The sequence below is a fragment of the Budorcas taxicolor genome, chromosome 11, assembly GCF_023091745.1.
Source record: "Budorcas taxicolor isolate Tak-1 chromosome 11, Takin1.1, whole genome shotgun sequence".
Lineage (NCBI taxonomy): Eukaryota > Metazoa > Chordata > Mammalia > Artiodactyla > Bovidae > Budorcas > Budorcas taxicolor.
In genome coordinates, this window is record NC_068920.1 from 109,759,427 (window position 1) to 109,782,112 (window position 22,686).

Here is a 22,686-nt window from a genome sequence, read left to right on the forward strand (position 1 = left end):
TATAAAATATGCTAATAGGATGTAAAAACACTAATTTCAAAATAATAAATGGAAGCTAGGAAAAAGAGAATTCACTACTATTGAACTGAGTTTTTCCCACTTTTTTCTGATTTGACCATAATACTTAAAAATTTTTTTAAATTTAATTGGAGGATAATTACTTTACAATTTTGTGATGGTTTTTGCCATACATCACCATGAATCAGTCATGGGTATAAATGTGTCCCCCTATCCTGAAACCCCTCCCACCTCCCTCCCCACCCCATCCCTCTAGGTTGTACCAGAGCACCAACTTTGGGTACCTTGCTTAATACATCAAACTTGCACTGGTCTTCTATTTTACATATAGTAATATACATGGAAAAGGAGTACACCAAGGCTGTATATTGTCACCCTGCTTATTTAACTTTTATGCAGAGTACATCATGAGAAATGCTATGCAGGATGAAGCGCAAGCTGAAATCACGATTGCCGGGAGAAATATCAATAACGTCAGATATGCAGATGACATCACTCTTCTGTCAGAAAGTGAAGAGTATCTAAAGAACCTCTTGATGAAAGTGAAAGAGGAGAATGAAAAAGCTGGTTTAAAATTCAACATTCAAAAAACAAAGATCATGGCATTAGGTCCCATCCCTTCATGGCAAATAGATGGGGAAACAACGGAAACAGTGACACACTTTATTTTCTTGGGCTCCAAAATCACTGCAGATGGTGACTGCAGCCATGAAATTAAAAGATGCTTGCTCCTTGGAAGAAAAGCTATGACCAACCTAGACAGTGTATTAGAAAGCAGAGACATTACTTTGCCGACAAGGTCTATCTAGTCAAAGCTACAGCTTTTCCAGTAGTTATGTATGGATGTGAGAGTTGGACCGTAAAGAAAGCTGAGCATTGAAGAACTGATGCTTTTGAACTGTAATGCTGGAGAAGACTCTTGAAGAGTCCCTTGGACTGCAAGGAGATCCAACTAGTCCATCCTAAAGGAAATCAGTCCTGAATATTCATTGGAAGGACTGATGCTCAAGCTTCAATAGTTTGGCCACCTGATTTGAAGAACTGACTCATTTGAAAAGACCCTAATGCTGGGAAAGATTGAAGGAGAGAGGAGAAGGGGATGACAGATGATAAGATGGCTGGATGATATCATCAACTCAATGGACATGAGTTTGAGCAAGCTTCAGGATTGGTGATGGACAGGGAGGCAGTCCATGGGGTCACAAAGAGTTGGACATGACTGAGCAACTGCACTGAACTGAACTGAATGTACATGTTTCAATGCTATTCTCTCAAGTCATCCCACCTTTGCCTTTTCACACTGGGTCCAAACAAGTCTGTTCTTTACATCTGTGTCTCCTTTGCTGCCCTGCATGTAGGATCATCGTTATGGCTTTCTAAATCCCATATATATGCATTAATGTACAGTATTTGTCATTCTCTTTCTGACTTAACTCTGCGTAATAGGCTCCAGTTTCACCCGCCTCATTAGGACTGACTCAAATGTATTCCTTTTTATAGCTGAGTCATAGTCTATTTTGTACTTTTGATCATAAGTACTAAAGCAATACATACGTTAGTTGCAGTGGCCTGGAATTTATTCAGTACCTCAGAGAGGTTCAGAAACACTTTAAATTTTCAGTAGCTGCTCAAAGACATTGTTAATTGATCAGAATGAAGCATAAACAAAATGAAAGCTAAACCAGATTAAAATGAAATATGCTTTCTAAACGGTTTATTAAAATGTAATAGCCTTTATATAGATTACTCTAAAGATTCTGCCTCAGCTTACCTGTGCTATCATCTTTACTTCATTCACTTCATTGTTTAGATCTTCAAGATCTCTACCCAAATGCAGACAAAACTGCTTAATGCTTGTTTCTCTGTCACCCACAGATTTGTCAATGGCATTCCGAACAGCAACAATGGATGGCTTCATAGTGGCAAAAACGGCAAAGTCTTCAGGAGGTGTGGGAACCTGATACTGTTCAATGAGCTTGTACATCTGAATCACAACATTCCCTTCATCATCAAGGCTTTCGATCTAAATGGAAACATCAGTTGCTTGTTAAATAAATCAGTGTCCTGTTATACCCGCTGAGAGTGACTGATAAGAGACAGTCGCTGTGCACCACGTTGTAAAGAGCCAGCACACAGAGGAGTGCATTTAACGCAGATCAAATTGGCTGGAGCTGGCTGGATGACAAATACAGTCATTATTACGATGCAGACAACGAGGCCAAGGAGGTAAACTGTTCAGAACTGAGCACAGTTAATATTACCCTTATAGGTATTTACTTTTTTTCTCTCTCTTGTTCCCTAGTAAATTAAATAGTAGTACTCAGTCGCTTTAGTCGTGTCTGACCCTTTTGCGACTCCTTAGACTGCAGCCCACCAGGCTCCTCTGTCCATGGAATTTTCCAGGTAAGAATACTAGAGTGGGTTGCCATTTCCTCCTCCGAGGGATCTTCCTAACTCAGAGATAGAATCCGCATCTCTTATGTCTCCTGTCTTGGGAAGCAGGTGCACAAGCACCACCTGGTAAACCTCAGATTAAACTTCAAAGTTATTTAAAGTTTTCAGAGATGGCAGGTGCTGTGAGGATGCTCATCTGCAACATCTGAGATTCCAGGCATGTGTGCTGAGCAGTGACTGTCCCAGGGCAGCCTCTGAGCTGTGTGGACCATGTACCTCTCTGTGTAGATTCAGAACCCTGATTGATGGAGAGCATCGTGCTACCCTCTAGTAAAGGCTTTTACTACCACTATTACTGACTCCTAAATATCTCTGCTCTGATGCCCTTGCCTCAGTGTCTTTCCTAATTTTCTGGCAAGGTCTCCCCAGTTTGAAGGGAGCTCTCCTTGCCACCACTCTGCCACAAGGTTATAGAGGAAGCATCCAGGTTCTATAACTTGACCCACCTCTTGGCAACAACTTAACCAGGGAGCATCAAATTGGGACAGAGTGAATCCAGCTCAGTCTGATCTTTCTCTTGACCTTGGGAAGAGTTAGACTGTATCTGTGGGCAGAGGCCATTGTAACAAAACAGGTCCTAAACAGGAGAAGAAAACTGTGGAGAGGCTTTAGAGAGATGGTTCTCAACCTTGGGCTGCGTCCCAATCACCCTGGCAATACTGCACTACTGTACTCTGTACAGCATGGGACAGTAAAAGCACAACCACTTATAGAGGATGCACGCATGTGACAATGTATGCCAGACATGTGAACTAACTTCCCGTGATTGGACAAGCAAATGCACTTTCACATCTGAAAATTCGCAAGTTGAAAATTTGCATGCAAGGGATTTACTGGAGAATTGTAATCTAGATATTAGTTATAATGGAAGTCATGATCCTTCTTAATCTATATTTGCATAATAGTCAGGAAACTTACTAGCAGGAATGAAAGAAACCCAAGTTCAACTAGCTTAAGCAGGCAAGTGGATTAGGGAGACAACAGCAGATACAGAGACTCTTCTTGCCTGTTCGCTTGATGCCAGCCGCTATATGCCAGCTGTCGTACGGCACTTTTCAAGGTACTGTACTGTAAGATTAAAAATGTTTTCTTTGTTTTTTAATCATTATTTGTGTGAAAAGTATTATATACCTATTACAGTATAGTACTATATAGCTGATTGTGTTAGTTGGGTACCTAGGCTCACTTGGTTGGACTTAGGAAAAAATGGGACTTACAAATGCACTCTCAGAACAGAACTCTTTTGAATTTAGGGGACTTACTGTATTATCATTTATTACAAATAAGAATTGCAATAAACTGGGGTTGAGAGCACTGGCTTTGTTGTCAGAGACCCAAGTTTGAATTCCAGATGTACTGTATACAGGTCTGTGATCTTGGACACAATGACCTATTTTGGTCCTCATTCGCTTATCTGCAGAATAAGAATAAAAATTATCTATACTTCTTTCTTGTTGACTGCAGCCATGAAATTAAAAGACTCTTGCTCCTTGGAAGAAAAGTTATGACAAACCTAGACAGAGTATTAAAAAGCAGAGACATTACTTTGCTGACAAAGGTCTGCAGAGTTAAAGCTATGGTTTTTCCAGTAGTCATGTTTGCAAGTGAGAGTTGGACCATCAAGAAGGCTGAGGACTGAAGATGTTTTGAACTGTGCTGTTGGAGAAGACTCTTGAGAGTCCCTTGGACTGCAAGGTGATCAAACCAGTCAATCCTAAAGGAAATCAATCCTGAATATTCATTGGAAGGACTGATGCTGAAGCTGAAGATCTAATACTTTAGTCACCTGATGTGAAGAGTCAACTCATCAGAAAAGACCCTGATGCTGGGAAAGATGGAAGGCAGGAGGAGAAGGGGATGACCGAGGATGTGATAGGAGAGGTTGGATAGCATCATTGACTCAATGGACATGAATTTGAGCAAGCTCTGGGAGATGGTGAAGGACAAGGAGGCCTGGCATGCTGCAGTCCATGGGGTCGTAAAGAGTCAGACACGACTGAATGACTAAACAATACTTCTTAAGCTTTTGTAAGGATAAAAAATGTACCATATGTAGAAAATGTAGTACATGCCTGACTAGTAGTGATCAATGTTAGCTGCCATTACGACTGTGAGGTAAGTCATCCACTTTCTTTGCCTTAAAGTGTTTCTGATATTCTGACAGCTGTATCTTGACCTTCAGTCCCTCAGTTTCTCTTATTTGCCTTCCTTCCCACAAGATTTGGAATAGTGAGTTACACAAGAATCAACTCACCCTTTCCTGAATTTCGTCAAGAAATACTAAGCTGTTAACATATTCTATGGTAGTAGTTGGGACAAATTCAAGCTTGTATTCTGCATCTTGTGCCTCAGAGATAATGGCATCCACTTTTTTCTTGCTTAGACGAGGAAGCATATAATTCAGCACCTAGGAAAGAAGAAGGAACTATGAATCGTAACTACTTGAGTATTTCTACTTTATTATACATTTTAGATAAAGTCTAACTGAATGTCTGTTAAGCCAGCAGGCAATGGAAGCAGCAGTATATGAAAAGGCTTTTTTTCCCCCACACTGAAACAATAGGATTACTTTTGAAGATTATTTCCAGAATAAGTTAGATTGCACAACTTTTTAAAAAGTTTACCTAGGGACTTCTTTAGTGGTCCAGTGGTTAAAAATCTGCCTTGTAATGCTGGGAAAATGAATCTGATCCCTGGCTGGGGAACTAAGATCTCACATGCCATGGAGCAACTAAGCTCGAGCTCCACAACTACTGAAGCCTGTGGGTGCTGGCGTCTGTGCACCACAAATTAGAGAGCCCACATGCCACAACTAGAGAGTTTGTGTGCCACAAGGAAAGATCCCGCATGACTCAACCAAGATCCCATATGCTGCAACGAAGACCAGATGCAGCCAAATTAATAAATAATTTTTTTTAAGTCTGCCTAAATGGTCTGATATTTTGTAAGTACCCTTTCTGTTACTTCATCCTGTATAGTGAACATTGTGGTACCACCCCCAGTATCAACTCCACTTCTTTCGTGCTGGATGGTAGTAATGATTTGGAGGAAGGTGATCTCTCCTTCAAAAACAAAGATTGAGTCTAATTGGTCTTAAGGTAAAATGAGCATGGCTTTCTTTGGCTAGTGTGATTGGATTAGAGTGAACCTCTGACATTAGCTGATCCAATTAAGTAGAAACCCAAGACTTTTGTTTAAGGCTGAGAGATCTCTCTCTCTCTCTCTCTGGACATGAATAAGGAAATAATTATCCTATGGAGCCTTTAACTACCATTTCAGAAAAGTGAGGGTATATGAGCTTTAGGATGAAGCTGCCACATCAGAAGGAAGCTGGCACACAATGAATGGAAAAAATCAGGTCTTTAGGAACCACTGAGTCACTAGATCACAGCTTCCTGATGCCCATCCATCCACCCTCTGGACTTTTTTGATCCATACATTTTCTGATTGCTGAAGCCAGTTTGAAGTTTCTTTTGTTTTTTGTTTTTGGCTTAGTATACAGTAGTACTCAGAGTGCTCAGAAATGTTTGCTGAAATTGACTTTGCTTCAATTCTCTATTGTTTTCTTTTTCAACAGATGAATCAGCAAAGCTCTAGAAAGAAGTCCAATGCCACACAGCTAATTAGTGACAGAAAAGATAGTAGCACTCAGGCCTGCAGCCTTTTAGACAGAGCACTGTCTTATTTCATCTGCACCAGGGGCAACAGAGGTCTCCTGTAAGGGCTGAATAGTAAATACTTTAGATTTGCAGGATATACGGTCTCTGTCACAACCATTCAGCTCTGCCCTTGTAGAGCAACCATAGGCAATACATAAGCGAACTGTCATGGTACAAAACAGGTGGCAGGCTGGAATGACCCTGTGGGATATAGTTTGCCAATCTCTGTTCTATACCATTGTATCTCTAGAGGTATTTTTTAGAGTCTTTATTGAATCTGTTACAATATTGTTTCTGTTTTATGTTTTGGGAGTTTTTTTGGCTGTGAGGCATGTGCAATCTTAGCTCCCTAACCAGGGATTGAACCTGGGCCACTTTTAACTACTGAACCACCAGGGGAGTCCCTTTGTGGTGGGATTTGATGGTATATATGACTAAAGGAAGACCTTAAAGTTATCATAGAAGCAATCAAATCTCCTCAGCTCTACCACTCACTAAAATACAATCAGATCTTTAGGGACAGTTTCAGATCAGGAAACCTCAGTATCTAGGATACCTCAGTATCCTGGAATCAACCAGCATTCCTACTAGGACTCTGAGCTGTTACAGCAATGTCTCCTCTGGAGGAAATCTTGAAATGCTCCAACAAAGGAAAAAGGAGTGGATGTAAGAGGCTAGTTTAAGGACTTTTGTTCCCTCATCTGAAATTGACAATGCTTGGGACAGAAAGAAAAACATGGAACTTTCCCTACAAATTAAAGATGCTGAATAGACTTAAGTTAATTTTAAATAGCTGCAATACTAGAAAATAAAGATAGGCTATTTGCAGGAGAAAAATCGTAAAATAGTTGTAGAGACTATAATTAAAATTTTTCCTAGTTCATAGTTACCTCCAAGCATCGCAAAGGTGATGGAATTAGTTTTTCTTTTAGTTGCTTAGTGTCAATGAGCAGCAGTCCTACATTCCTGGTGGGTCTCAGAGCTACTGCGTCCTTGTGCTGTCTGTGATATTTTTCCAGTTGTTCACTAAAGAACTTAACACCTACATAGAATAATTCATATACAGCGAAAAACGTATGTTAGATTTTAAAGGACCATTACACAGATATATCAAAAATCATTGCATTAATACACTTACATATGTATTTAAAATGAACTATCCATAGGTGGAGAACCTTGTATAATTTTAAAATGTTAATTCAGGATGATTTATATTTTATTCTTGTAATGAAGAAACTAACATTTCATAATGTAAAAATATTTTCTGGCTGTCACTAAGAATAGCTCATGAAAATAACTTGTAATTGCATTAGAGAATCTAGTCTATAATGGAGTAGATTCTAGAATCAGGCTGGTTTGAGTTGGCTTAATCTAACGGTTCTTCCACATCATACCTCAAAATAAGTATGAATATGCATCCTTAGATGTATTCGATTCTTTGTGACCCCATGGACTATAACCTACCATGCTTCTCTGTCCATGGGATTTTCCAGGCAAAAATACTGGAGTGGGTTGCCATTTCCTCTGCCAGGGGATCTTCCCGACCCAGGGATTAAACCTGCATCTCCTGTGTCTCCTGCATTGCAGGCAGATTCTTTACCAAGTATATAAGGATATTAACAACAGAGAAAGTTTGAAACTCAAGAGATCAGGCATAGCTAAAGTTATTTCCATTCCTCCTCCCAACACCTCTGCCAACCCTGCTCCGCACATCAAAGTTAAGGCCATTGTCAACTTTGTCTGCCAATGCTGCAGCTGCATTTTGATAATCTTCCTACCTCCAATTTCTCAAATCACCAGTGGAAGGCAGATTATCTTGAAATCATACTATTGGTCAAAACCAGCTCTTACTAATACACATATAATACAAAACAACTCCTTGTCTTTAAAAACTCAGCTAACTTTATTTCCAGTTGCTCCCTCCACTTGAGTCAGACAGTTTTCCCTACTGCTTCCTGTTCTTCTCTAACCCTCTTCCACCATCCCCAAGAGAAAAGGTTGTTGATCCTTGCCTTTATTTCCATCACTTCCTGTTCTGGACACAAGGGGCAGTTTGACACAGTATAAAGAACACATCAGACAAAGTCTTAGAAAACCCAGGCCCAAGTCTTTAACCCACCTGTTGCTCTGGCTAAGTTACTTAATCTTTCTGAGCTTCACCTTCCTCAAGATACAAAAAAAGGGATGACAATTATCACTCCTACTCATTTTAGAAGGTTTTGATGTGTTTATTTTTGAGAAATGAAAAAATTAGGATATCAAATGATCTGAGAAAACCCCTGGTGAGGAAAGCTGTATAATGTTGCTTGTTCTAGTATTTTCCAAATTTATTTGAACACAGAGCCTTTTTCATAGTATCATGTAATATTCTTCAGAATAGTGGTTCAAGAAATACCAATTTGGGAAACACCAATTTAGTCCAATACTTTCATTTTATACATAAATAAATTTAGATCACTCAAAGTTAAATGACATCCATGTTCAAAGGGAAACAAAAGAGTAAAGCCGACAGAAGGGCTCTCTCTTGATGAGATGGGGGAGGAATGGTTTATATAACAAACTCTCAAGTCAGGGGCAACAATTTCTAAACCACTTACTCACTGTGTAATCTTGGAGTTGCCTTATCTTTGTATTTCCACTTACCTATTTGTAAAATGAGAATACGCGCCTATATAGAATTATGAGGATTAGATAAAATAGATTAGATGAGACAGCACAGCACCTATCATAAGTGCTTAGCAAGTACGGAAAATATTAATAGACACTGACTTTTATAGAAATTTAGTGGTTTCTAAATTTATGGCTGATTATTTCAGAAAGCCAGAGTCTGTCTTCTGATCACCTTCTGGAGCTAAACAAAGGGCAGTCTGGCTAAAAGTTTGGTTAAACAGACATTTATTAAGTATAATAAACTATAATATATCTTAGGGCTTCCCAGGTGGCACTTGTGGTAAAGAATTCACCTGCCAATGCAGGAGACATAACAGATGCGGGTTCAGTCCCTGGGTGGGGAAGATCCCTCTGGAAGAGGAAATGGCAATCCGCTCTAGAATTCTTGCCTGGGAAATCTCATGGACAGAAGAACTTGGAGGGCTCCAGTCCATGGAATCACAAAGAGTTGGACATGACTGAGCATCTGAGCACAATATGTCGTAGGCAGTGTTATAGTAATTTGAGGGAATATGGTGTAACAGGCAAGGCATGGTATCCAAGGGGTAAAGCTACATTCTAATGGGAAATACTGGGTTCAGAGGTTTAGGAAGTACAAGAGAGTTCCTAAAAGAGGAAGAAAACAACTTTTAGGAGTCCAGGCCAATCTACTCCAGATTCCCAGACAACAAATGGCTAATACCTATGATACCCTGGTTCGGAGATTGAGACAGGATTGACAAGCCAAGGCAGGACTAGATGAAGGGCAGTCTGGGAGCGTGGTAGCCTTATCCAGTTAGGTAACTGGTGAGGGAGTAAAGTCATCCAACGTGAGGAACGTGGAGACTCAGAGGCCTTGGCTCAAGGTTGTGAGTAGGTGATCTAGATGGTTAGACCTGGTTATTTGGATTAGTCTATTTCATGCTGAAATGCCAGGCTCCACATCTTACTGTTACCACGGTGCCACCGTGGTATATAATATAATATAATACTGGTCAGTTCCCTTCAGTTCAACACACACTAAGTCTCAGTGTGATGGTGTTGGTGAAGAATGGTAGAAATGAACGTGTCTAATATTTTTTTAAAATTTCTTAAGTAGAACCCCACTTTTGTTTCTTGAGCAAGTTAGTGCTCTGGAGAAAAAAGGTCTGTTTCAACTTTTCAAAACTTAAGAGACATAAAAAGTAAATACGGTGTCTATTCTTGGATTAGATTCTGGGCCAAACCAGCTGCAAACTGCTTTATTTGGCAGATTCTGAATATGGACTAAATGTTGATTTTAGAGATTTTTTTCTCAGGTGTGAAAATATTTTGGTTTTGTAGGGAGATGCTTTTTGAAGATGCATATTGAAGTATTTCATTTAGGGACTGGCATGTCTAATTTACTTTAAAATACTTCAATGTAATAAAAATAATGAATTGAAAGAAAAACACAAGAATGTACAGAAAAAAAAAATAGTGCTCATTCATGAGGCAAAGTATCAGAGTAAACATTTTTGTGCATGAGAGGAAAAAAAAAGAATAAAACCAGTTAATGAAACAACAGCAACAAAAGAAGAATATGGGTATGCTTCACATTTTTAAATGGTAATAATGAATGCTATATACTTAATTTTCATAATCATTTGGAAACTTTCTTGCCTGAAATTTCACTTGGGCATTGTATTTTATTTTCTTTGGTTGAATAAAAATAAATTTAATAAAATAACTTCTCCATGGTTCTAATCTCATGACTAAGGTGTCGATTCATACCTACCTGGTTGCAATAGGGCTGTACAAATAGAGTAACTTGAATTCCTGAGACAGAATGAATTCTTGAGATACATGTTACACTATGTAAACATTTTTTCAGGAATCTAAAGGGAAAACATTCCTTTCAACTCCCTTCCATATAGAGGCTATATGACCTTGGCACTGGTACAGCTTCATACTAAAAGATAAGCTCTTGGGGAAGAATTCCTTTCCATAATGTTTTGAAATAAAACATAACAGTAAAAGTAAAGAAAAAAGTGGTTCTACAGAAAGTAATCTAGAAATGAATAAACTCTTGTGTTTTGTCACGCCCGCTCTTTTGGGCTACCATCTCTGTCACCACACACCACAAAACAGAAACCTAGACCATGATAAAGCTTGATGTGACCCTTAGATATAATTAGCAAGGACAAAGGAAAACTTACCAGGTTCTTGAAGTTTAAGATCTTGTAAATCAAGACTTTCATTTTCCTTGAAGAATATTTGAAACTTTTCAAATGTAGCTGCATATAATTGGGCAGATTCAAATGCTGCCTGTATGGCTTCCTAAACATCATATAAAATAAAAAACAAACAAAACTATATTTTTCCTGAGCAGAATTTAATTTTATACAAAAAATGCAGATGCACACTATGCTGTGAGCTGAAAAGTGAGAGAAAAGGTACCATCCTTGATGACAAAGGGCAGTTAATATCTTCTCTTATGAAACTTAAAAAAAACAAATCTTTAAATGTGACTTTCAAAGAATTGTTCCTTATGATTAAAAAGAAGTAAACGTGTAATTGTTTAGCTTCATGGTGAACTTATACATCACTAGTAGATATATGGCAAGAGACAATGTCTATTTATTTTCCAAATTGCAAATTTTATGTCTTGGTTTAAGTGTTTTTGAGCGAAGGCAAAACCATTTAGCATATATGCAAAATTACTTGCCTAATCTCATTATTAAATTCTCTATGCTGGCAAGTCTCCTATTTCAAAATGTCTTCAGAATTTGCCCTAATAAATACTTTCCCTCACTTTGATTAAACTTGGCGCAAACCTCCACTTCCCTACAAGACTTTTCCTATAATACCATGTCAGTACACATTATCATAGTTCAAATGGCACCATAATGCCTGTGAATGGCAGTTAGGACTTGTTTCTTGTTGATCTTGGCCTATTACTCCCTGGCTACACTCCGTTGCCTTCTCTTAATATTTCCTACTAAGACTTCTTGCAAATGACTGCAATTTGCCCCAAGGAAAACTAGAGATGATCAATGGAATTGCTCATTCCCAACACACCACTGCTAGGGTAGGTAGCTCAGACTCTTGCTTTACATACTTAGTGAGTAGTGGTAGAAATTTTAATTACAAACACTAGTACACACCCTAGATGGCTATATTTAGATATTTGTTCATTTATTTCCTTTCAATAGGCTTTGTATATAATCTTCCAGAATGTTTCTGCTGTTTATTTCTTTACATTAAAAATTGAAGGGAAGATACTATGTCAAAGTATATCTCCTTTGAGCAGATTTAATAGTGTCTCTGGTACATGATCATGCAAGTGTTAGGCAGAAACACAATGGGTGACCCCCAAATGGAAAGCTCTACCAACATGTTCAAATATGACTTTAAAAACCTCACAGCATAGTTGCTGGAGTAGTTCAAATAATTCCATATATGGTCACTGAATTCTTTAAATTTTAATAATATATCACATTTGCTTTATGACTTTCTCTCTATATATTATTTTACTCTGAACCATTTGGAAGAAAGCTGCAGACACAAGATATTTCTAACACTAAATATTTCATGGCTTATTTAATAAACACAAAAATATTTTCTTAAATTGCCATAATATTAATATAATGACAAATCAGTAAATTAGCATTGATATTAATACTATTATCTAATTACAGACCTTTATACAAATTTTGGGAGAAGGCAATGGCAACCCACTCCAGTACTCTTGCCTGGGAAACCCCATGGACAGAGGAGCCTGGTAGGCTACAGTTCATGGGGTTGCGAAGAGTCGAACATGACTGAGCGATTTCACTTTCACTTTTCACTTTCATGCACTGGAGAAGAAAATGGCAACCCACTCTAGTATTCTTGCCTAGAGAATCCCAGGGACGGGAGCCTGGTGGGCTGCCATTTATGGGGTCACAAAGAGTCGGACACGACTGAAGAGACTTAGCAGCAGCAGCGGCATACAAATTTTGCCATCTCTCCCAATAATGTCTTTCATAGTAAAATAAAACAACATTTTTTCCCCCGGCCCACTATCCTATCCAGGATCAGGTATTGTATCTTGTCATATATCTTTGGTGTCCTTTAATCTGGACCAATTTCTCAATCTTTGTCTTTCATGATCTTTACCTTTTTGAAGAGTATTTTGTGTGTGTGTGTGTGTGTGTGTGTGTGTGTGTGTGTGTGTGTGTGCAACACTTCTTAATGCTTACATTCAGTTATACATTTTGGCAATAATACGACGGAAATGATGTATGTTCTCCATGTATCGTGTTTAAAGGCACATAATGTTGATTTGTCCCATTACTAGCAATGTTAACAATACTAAAGTGGTATCTGTGAGATCTGTCACTGTAAACGTACTACTTTCTCTTTAAATCAATGAATATCCTATGCAGAAATGTTTTGAGATAAAAGTCCTTTTTCTCACCATACCTTTGTATATCCATTTCAGTATGCATTGGAGATTCTCACCTATTTCTATGGTTGCTATAGAAGTGGTGGTAAAGTGCTATAAAGTGGTGATCTTTTTTTAGGTTTTTCTTCTACGTTTACTAGTTGGCATTTTACTGTAAGGAAGAGCTTTCCATTGTCACTCCATCGATTCATTCATTTATTTATAAAATATTGCTTATGTATTCTTACTTTCAAACACTGTTATAACCATTACTTATTTTAATGGTCAGATTGTTCTAGAGAAACCCTTCAAGTTGGCTTTTTAATCTTTTCTGCAGGTCTCCATTAGTTCTTAGACATCTTCTTATTTGTGTGTGGGAGGGTGGGGTAGAGGGCCTTTCCTGGTGGCTAGATGGTAACGAATCTGCCTGCAATGAAGGAGACTCTGGTTCAATTCCTGGATCGGGAAGATCCCCTGGAAAAGTAAATGGCAACCCATTTCAGCATTCTTGCCTGGGAAATTCCATTGACAGAGGAGCCTGGCAGGCTAACAGTCTATGGTGTCACAAAGAGTCAGACATGACTAAGCAATTAACACTTTCACTTTCACTCATATTTTGGTTCAACAGTATGCTCTGGGCTATTCTTATACTTTGCTTGTTCTAGGAATAAGCAGTTTCTTCAGAGATAAGGATCTTTTGCTTTGGAATGATACATAGAAACCAATGTGTGGGCACTAAATGTGCTCATCACTATTAGGATGTCACTGCTTCCAGATCATCTCAGTGAGCAGAACAAGAAACACACACACACACACACCCCACAAATATGCATACATACACAAGACCCTATATATAGTTTTCTTTCTACTGATTAATTAGAGATCATGAGTTCATAATTCCATTTCCAATATAACACCATTCTGGCCTTTTCTCGTCCATATTTGTACTTCCCTTTCTGAGGAGGAGTAACCTCATTTCATTATCCACAATATATTTAGTTGTTTGCTAAACTACAGAATACACAGAAAGTCATTTCAGAATTGCTAATGCACTAATACCACTGTGAAAAGCAAACTAAGTGGAACCTAATATTTGTTATAATGACAGTGATCTTTAGCTTAAGGGTATATAGGCAAAACACTGTATTTATTTATTTTTAAGACCTTGATTTATTAATTTACTTTAAAAAATTAATTAATTTTACTTTATAATATTGTATTGGTTTTGCCATACATTGACTTGAATCGGCCATGAGTATACATGTGTTTCCCATCCTGAACCCCTCTCCCACTTCCCTCCCCATCCCATCCCTCTGGGTCATCCCAGTGCACCAGCCCTGAGCACCCTGTATCATGCATCAAACCTGGACTGGTGATTCGTTTCACATATGATATTTTACATGTTTCAATGCCATTCTCCCATATCTTCCCACCCTCGCCCTCTCCCACAGAGTCCAAAAGACTGTTCTATACATCTGTATCTCTTTTTCTGTCTCACATACAGGGTTATTGTTATCTTCTTTCTAAATTCCATATATATGCATTAGTATACTGTATTGGTATTTTTCTTTCTGGCTTACTTCACTCTGTATAAATCGGCTACAGTTTCATCCACCTCATTAGAACTGATTCAGATGTATTCTTTTTAATAGCTGAGTAATATTCCATTGTGTATATGTACCACAGCTTTCTTATCCATTCATCTGCTGATAGACATCTAGGTTGCTTCCATGTCCTGGCTATTATAAACAGTGCTGCAGTGAACACTGGGGTACACGTGTCTCTTTCAATTCTGGTTTCCTCGGTGTGTATGCCCAGCAGTGGGATTGTTGGGTCGTATGACAGTTCTATTTCCAGTTTTTTAAGGAATCTCCACACTGTTCTCCATAATGGCTGTACTAGTATGCATTCCCACCAACAGTGTAGGAGGGTTCCCTTTTCCCTACACCCTCTCCAGCATTTATTGCTTGTGGACTTTTGGATCGCAGCCATTCTGACTGGCGTGAAATGGTACCTCATTGTGGTTTTGATTTGCATTTCTCTGATAATGAGAAAACACTGTATTTAAAAGTTACTTGTTTTAGTGTTTTCCCCTTCCTCACAGTGTGGTTATTCATTTGAAATATAGAATAGTTCATTTGTTTTTTAATGCATCCTGTTTTAAGATTTTGTTTCCTCATTCTCATAGCTTTCCTGTTGTTATTTAGACACTAAGCTAGGTCCCACTCTTTCGTGACCTCACTGATTGTAGCCTGCGTGGCTCCTCTGTCCATGGGACTTCCCAGGCAAGAATACTGGAGTAGAGTGCCGTTTCCTTGTCCAGGGGATCTTCCTGAGCCAGGGATCAAAACCACGTCTCCTGTATTGGCAGATGGATTCTTTACCACTGAGCCACTAGGGAAGCACATAGATTTTAAAAGAACTATACTGGACTATACTAAAAGATATGCTCAGAACTAAGTGTGACTCTTCTCATCTTTTCTACTCCAAACCCACCATACTGTCTACACCATTCCCACTGTCTTCTCTACAGAACCAATTTCCTTAGTTTCTGGTTTATCTCTTCCTTCTCCCTATTTTCTGACATAAAAAGTAGCACACTATAGATATTCTTGTCTAATTTGATTTTTCCACCTAACAGTATATCCTGGAAATCACTCCATAGTTAACAAATTTTCATGTTACTTAGGTGTATTTCTGGGCTTTTTATTCCATTTCACTGGCCTGATAACTATGCATGTGCCAATACCACAATCATTTAATTATAGAGTTTATATTTAATACTTGGCTAGAATAGTATCCCAAATAGCTTTTCTTTTTTAGGGTTTTCCTAGCTTCCATGGATGTCTATTATTCCTTATAGGCTTTACTATAAACCTAAAATGTTCTATAATAAGTTTATTAGTATTATTATTTAATTGGCATTTTTATTACATTTATAAATTAACCTAGGGAGAATAGAAGCCTTTATTATGTTGAGTCATTCCATCTAAGAACATTTACCTATTTTTGTGTCTTCCAGAAGCCTTTAAGAAAACTTAAAAGATATTCTTATATAGGTTTTTTTTAGCATTTCTTACTAGGTTTATTCTTAAATATATTACCTACTTTGTTGCTATTACAAATGGAGATTTTCCCACCAGGCATTTTCAGTATTCTGGAACAATTTATGTGATACTGTGAATTTATATGGCCTTTGGTGAGTCGATCTCTTTATATATGGTACTTTGTGAATATATGGTCTTTGGTGAGTTCCCCTGTGAACCCATTTGGGGCTGGTGCTTTTTAAAAGGTATTTCTTTAATAACCTCCTCTGTTTCTGTGGATATTGGTAAGCTTTCTATTTCCAATGCTGTTAATTTAGATACCCATGTTTCCCTAAAAATACTATCCACTTAATCTAAGTTTTCAAATTTATTTGGATAAATGTCTGCAGGGTGTTCATATTTATTTAGATAAGTAAATTTTTATTTTCATAAAAATACCTTGTTTTTTTCTGTTTCAATGGTTATTTCCTTATTATTTATCACTGATTATGTTAGTTAAGAATTCTATATCCTAATTTACATTTAATGAAAGCTCCATGTGAAGACTTCTGTTCACAGTAATTCTGTTTATGTACCATTTATGTCTCATTGCATTTCTTTGCCTTTTGCGTTTCCTGTACTATTTTGTGCGTAGAGATTTATAGCCCTGACTCATGGGACCACAAGCCTTGCTTTCTTATGGTTACGTTTGCCTTTACAATACTAAACACTACTCCACATCTTGTCTCTCTGAATCCTTTGTCTTGCATTGCACATTTGTTCTTGCATGCTGTGTGTCTGATCCGTTAGAGCCCTCAGCATATTAATCATCAGTTCAGTTCAGTTCATTCAGTCATGTCCAACCCTCTGTGACCCCATGGACTGCAGCACACCAGGATTCCCTGTCCATCACTAACTTCTGGAGCTTGCTCAAACTCAGGTCCATCCAGTCAGTGATGCCATCCAATTATCTCATCTTCTGTCATCCCCTGCTCCTCTAGCTGGAAAAACCATAGCTTTGACTAGATGGACCTTTGTTGGCAAAGTAATGTCTCTGCTTTTCAATATGCTGTCTAGGTTGGTCATAGCTTTCCTTCCAAGGAGCAAGTGTCTTTTAATTTCATGGCTGCAGTCACCATCTACAGTGATTTTGGAGCCCCCCAAAATAAAGTCTCTCACTGTTTCCATTGTCTCCCCATCTATTTGCCATGAGGTGATGGGACCAGATGCCATGATCTTCGTTTTCTCTATATTGAATTTTAAGCCAATATTTTCACTCTCCTCTTTCACTTTCATCAAGAGGTTCTTTAGTTCTTCACTTTCTGCCATAAGGGTTGTGTCATCTGCATATCTGAGGTTATTGATATTTCTTCCAGCAATCTTGATTCTAGCTTGTGCTTTATCCAGCCCAGCATTTCTCATGATGTACTCTGCATAGAAGTTAAATAAGCAGGGTGACAGTATACAGCCTTGACGTACTCCTTTTCTGATTTGGAACCAGTCTGTTGTTCCATGTCAAGTTCTAACTGTTGCTTCTTAACCTGCATACAGATTCCTCAAAAGGCAGGTCAGGTGGTCTGGTGTTCCCATCTCTTTCAGAATTTTCCACAGTTTATTGTGATCCACACAGTCAAAGGCTTTGGCATAGTCAATAAAGCAGAAGTAGATGTTTTCTCTGGAGCTCTCTTGCTTTTTTGATGATCCAATGGATGTTGGCAATTTGATCTCTGGCTCCTCTGCCTTTTCTAAATCCAGCTTGAACATCTGGAAGTTCATGGTTCACATACTGTTGAAGCCTGGCTTGGAGAATTTTCAGCACTACTTTACTAGCATGTGAGATGAGCTCAATTGTGCAGTCATTTGAGCAAACTTTGGCATTGCCTTTCTTTAGGATTGGAATGAAAACTGACCTTTTCCAGTCCTGTGGCCACTGCTGAGTTTTCCAAATTTGCTGGCATATTGAGTGCAGCATTTTCACAGCATCATCTTTGAGGATTTGAAAGAGCTCAACTGGAATTTCGTTGCCTCCACTAGCTTTGTTTGTAGTGATGCTTCCTAAGGCCCACTTCACTTTCCATTCCAGGATCTCTGGCTCTAGGTGAGTGATCATACCGTCATGGTTATCTGGGTCATGAAGATCTTTTATGTATAGTTCTTCTGTGTATTGTTGCCACCTCTTCTTAATATCTTCTGCTTCTGTTAGGTCCATTCCATGTATGTCCTTTATTGTGCCCTTCTTTACATGAAATGTTCCCTTGATATCTCTAACTTTCTTGAAGAGATCTCTAGTCTTTCCCATTCTATTAATCATAGTTGTTCTATTAATCATGCATGCATGCTCAGTCACTTCAGTCGTGTCTGACTCTCTGTGACCCCATGGACCTTGGCCCCCCAGGCTCCTCTGTCCATGGGATTCTTCAGGCAAGAATACTGGAATGGGTTGCCATTTCCTTCTCCAATGACTATTAATCATAGTTGTATGATTATTTAATCATAGCTACTTTAAATTCTGGGTCTGATATGTCCAATACCCCTGCCATGTCTGGGTCTGATACTTACTGTCTTCTAATTTTTTCCCTTTTTAATATGCCTTATAACTTTTTTTGATAACTGGATGTCATATACTTGGTAAAAGGAATGGCTGTTAATAGGTCCTTAGTTAGAGGATGATATGTGTCAGGGAAGGGGATATATTTTACCTTCATCCTTTGATTAGGTCTCAGTCTTTTAGTAAGCCAGTGCCTCTGGACTGTGAGTATCATCATAAATGTCTCTCGCTTTTTTCCCCCCCTCTCTCCTTAGGTGGGACAGGATGGCTAGAGTAGGCTGGAGTTGTGTATTTCCCTTCCCTCAGGTCAGTAAAGACCTGACAATACACTAGCAAATTAAACTCTGGATAACTAATTTCCTCTAAGGGCAGGCCTTGTTAAGAACAGAGTGCTCTGATGTATTTCAAATGATTCCTTTCCCCTCTCCCTGCTGGAAGCATGAGGAGATCTTTTTCTAATATTTACTGTGAGAACCTGGTTGAGCTCCTGCAGGTAAATTTCATAACACTGTGGGAGTCTCCTATAACTGGGTCCCCTGAGTGCTTTATTCTGACTTGTTCACACTGAGCCTCCAGCAAAGTACCAATTACAGTTCTGGTTTTCCCGTCCTGGCACTGGTTCTCACTGAGGTTTCTGCCCATGAGTCTCTGCTCTCAGAACCATGACTCCCTGTATGTATTTCTCTGTCTCTCCAGTCTTGAGGGCTGTGGTTTTCCCTATGCCCTCGCCTCTCTTCCAGACCCATTAACAGTCTGTTCAATCAATGTGTTCAGCTTTTTACTTGTTGTTAGGATGGAGTGGCAACTTCCAAGCTTCTTACATGTGGATCTACAAATAGAAAGATCAGTCTTTTTACCAGATATCTCTTGATTGAATGAAACTCATCTTTGTTCCACAAAAACTCCAGATCAGCATCAAGTTCTCTAGGGCACATTGTCTTTCTAAAACTACTTTTTCTATGGCCTTGCTACTTGAAGGACTGGCTTATCTAGATAAAAATTCTTGATCACACTTTTTTCCCTTGAGTTTCATTAAAAAGTGCTGTTCCATCATCACCTTGCTTTATATGACATTTTTGAGAAGCCTGATGCTGTTTCCATATGTTAGGTTATTATTTTGCTTTGAGACCTGGAGGAAAAAAATTTTTTTTCTTTAAAAGATAGTAGTTTCAAGAGTATGTATCTCAGAGTTAATTGGTCTGGGTCAGTTTCCCAAGGTACTCTGTATATAGATTCACAGTTTCTTTTCTTGGACTGTAGTTATGTGCTTGTTCTACACCTTGTTTTATTTTTCTTCTTCAGAGACTTCAATTATATGTATATTATCTTTCTTTGCCTTTTTTCTATTTTGATTATTTTCTTTCTAACCATTTTTTTTTCTTATATCTTGTACAGTGATAAAGAAGCTGCCTACCAATGAAGAAGACACAAGAGATGTGGGTTCTATCCTTGTGTCAGGAAGATCCCCTGGAGTAGTAAATGGCAACTCACTCCAGTATTCTTGCCTGGAGCATTCCATAGACAGAAGAGCCAGGTGGGCTACAGTCCATAGGGTTGCAAAGAGTCGGACAGGACTGAGCAGCTGAGGACATGCACAAACACTAGCTTATTTTCATTCTATTCTCTTGGTTGTTTTCCTGTCTTTTAAATTTTAGTTTCAGTTTATTCACCTTTGGACACTATGAAATTTAGTCTACATTTCTTAGATAATTTTGTCTTAAAACAATACCAATTATATTTTAAAATTTGAATTTTTGATATGTTATTTCACACATATTCAGGCTTGAATATGTGTTTGATGTTATATACTTGAGTTTACAGTACAGCTTTTGTTTCATGGCTTTGAGGGGGAAAAGAAGGAATATTCATTAGCTTTTTTAACCTTCATTTTTCTGATTTTTCTTTATGGTAACTTCTCATGTATTTAATATATTTTAATTAATTTGGTTCATGGATTTGGAGTAATTTATAAGATTTATAATTCAAAGGCATTTTAGTTTGTAAGTGTAGCAATGTGCAGATTATTTTATCTTCTGATTGTGGGGAGTCAGGTATATTCTGGTTTTTTGGTTCTGTTTTGTTTAGCAGGACCTTAACTTTTCATCAGTTGCTTTATTTCTTCTGCACCACTCAATGTTCGAATAATGCCTCTTCTTCCTTTTTTAAAAAATAATTAATTATTTATTTTTTGGAGGCTAATTGCTTTACAATATTTTACTGGTTTTGCCATACATTGACTTGAATCTGCCACGGGTTTACACGTGTTCCCGATCCTGAACCCCCCTCCCTCTTCCCTCCCCATCCCATCCCTCTGGGTCATCCCAGTGCACCAGCCCCGAGCACCCTGTATCTACCTTATTTTCTCCCTTAGAAGTTATTCAAGTCTTGAATAGCTTGTGCCTTTATGTCTCTTTCCTATCATCAGTGCTCTGATATACTAGGACTTAAAAAAAATCTCTTAACCATCTAGAGATTAAGTAGCATTCAATTTAAAGATAAGACAGGAAGAAAATATGTTGCTCAGTTAATTAAAAATTTAAAGTATTGTAAAAATGGCTTTAGTAAAAGAAAATATACCTTTATTTGGAAGATAATTGTGTGAAAATTCTTATCATCATCAAATACTGCTGATAAGCTTGGACCAAACCCACAAGTTTTTTCTTCCATTTTGTTGTTAATGTAAGGGCTGGTAAAAGCATCAAAATATGAATCAGGCACGAGATTAGGAACTGATAACACAGTGTTTTGGAAATGATTAATTGCACCTGAAATACCATCCTGTTAGAGAGAAAAGCACAAACAAAAATGTAAATGCACATAAGGGTATATTTATTAAAAAATTTGAATTTTCTAAAATACTAAAATAAATAAGAATAATTCATTCAACCATACCAAATACTACATTGACTCTAAGTATATGACAAATCAGAAGACACAGCCCCTGTGTTTAGGAACGATGTTTTCTAATTGAGAGAGAAATTGATAAGCAAAAAATTGCAACACATTAAGATGAATATATTACATTCATTTGAAATATGAACAAAACCCAGAAAAGTCATAAGGGAAAGAAGGCCAAGATAGCCTAAGAATATCAGGGAATGTTTAAAGGGTGGCTAGGGCTTGCCAGGTGGTGTTAGTGGGAAAGAACCTGTCTGCCAATGCAGGAGACATAACAGACACAAGTTTGATCCCTAGGTCAGGAAGATCCCTTGGAGAAGGGCATGGCAACTCACTCCAGTATTCTTGTCTGGAGAATTCCATGGACAGAGGAACCTGGCAGGCTGTGGTCCATGGGGTTGCAGAGTCAGACATGGCAGACTAGCAGGCAATCAATAAAAGTTCATATTCTTTGAGCAGTAGTTTCCATTCTAGATATCTATCTTTAGAGAACAATTAGGTATGTAAACAATGATCATGTGGAACGGCACTCACTGAAGCAATACTTATAGTAAAAACCAATTAGAGAAATACTTTAGTGTTCAAAAATAGAATGGTTAAGTTATAGTATATTTATACAAATGAAAATTATGCACCTTTTCAAAATGGTGTCTCCAAAGATTGATTAATGAATGACATGGGAAAAGTTAATAATATAATGTTACAAAGCTTATAAAAAAAAAAAAGAGAGGATAAAACTGGTGTATAAATCCCATTTAAAAATGCATATGTAAATCTCATGGCCAGTTAAGTCTGTTGGTATATATCAGTATGTACTAAAACAAAATTGGAGAAAACATCTAAAAATGTTAAAAGGTTATTTCTATTTGTGGCATATGGGATGACCAATGTTGCTAATAATGTCTTTCTGTGCTTTTCACATTCTCTTCAGTGAGCACAAATTAATTTTTAATTTATAATAAACGTCTATCTAAATGATATAAAGAAAAGGTACTTCTTGAGATGAACTTTAAAAGATGAGCAGCAGCTTCTCAAGTGTACAAGACA

The 22,686-nt window shown here is 37.9% G+C and overlaps 1 protein-coding gene across 1 annotated transcript in view; it reads right to left on the reverse strand.

The window, feature by feature from the left end:
• The window catches only part of DNAH6 (dynein axonemal heavy chain 6), a 284,682-nt gene that overhangs the window by 216,794 nt on the left and 45,202 nt on the right, over positions 1-22,686 (reverse strand). The window contains exons 10-14 of the mRNA XM_052648894.1: positions 21,319-21,519; positions 10,958-11,078; positions 7,022-7,173; positions 4,727-4,879; positions 1,790-2,041 (exon numbers count right to left, since the gene is read on the reverse strand). Of these exons, the coding sequence (XP_052504854.1) occupies positions 1,790-2,041; positions 4,727-4,879; positions 7,022-7,173; positions 10,958-11,078; positions 21,319-21,519 (879 nt within the window). The remainder of the gene's footprint in view (positions 1-1,789; positions 2,042-4,726; positions 4,880-7,021; positions 7,174-10,957; positions 11,079-21,318; positions 21,520-22,686) is intronic.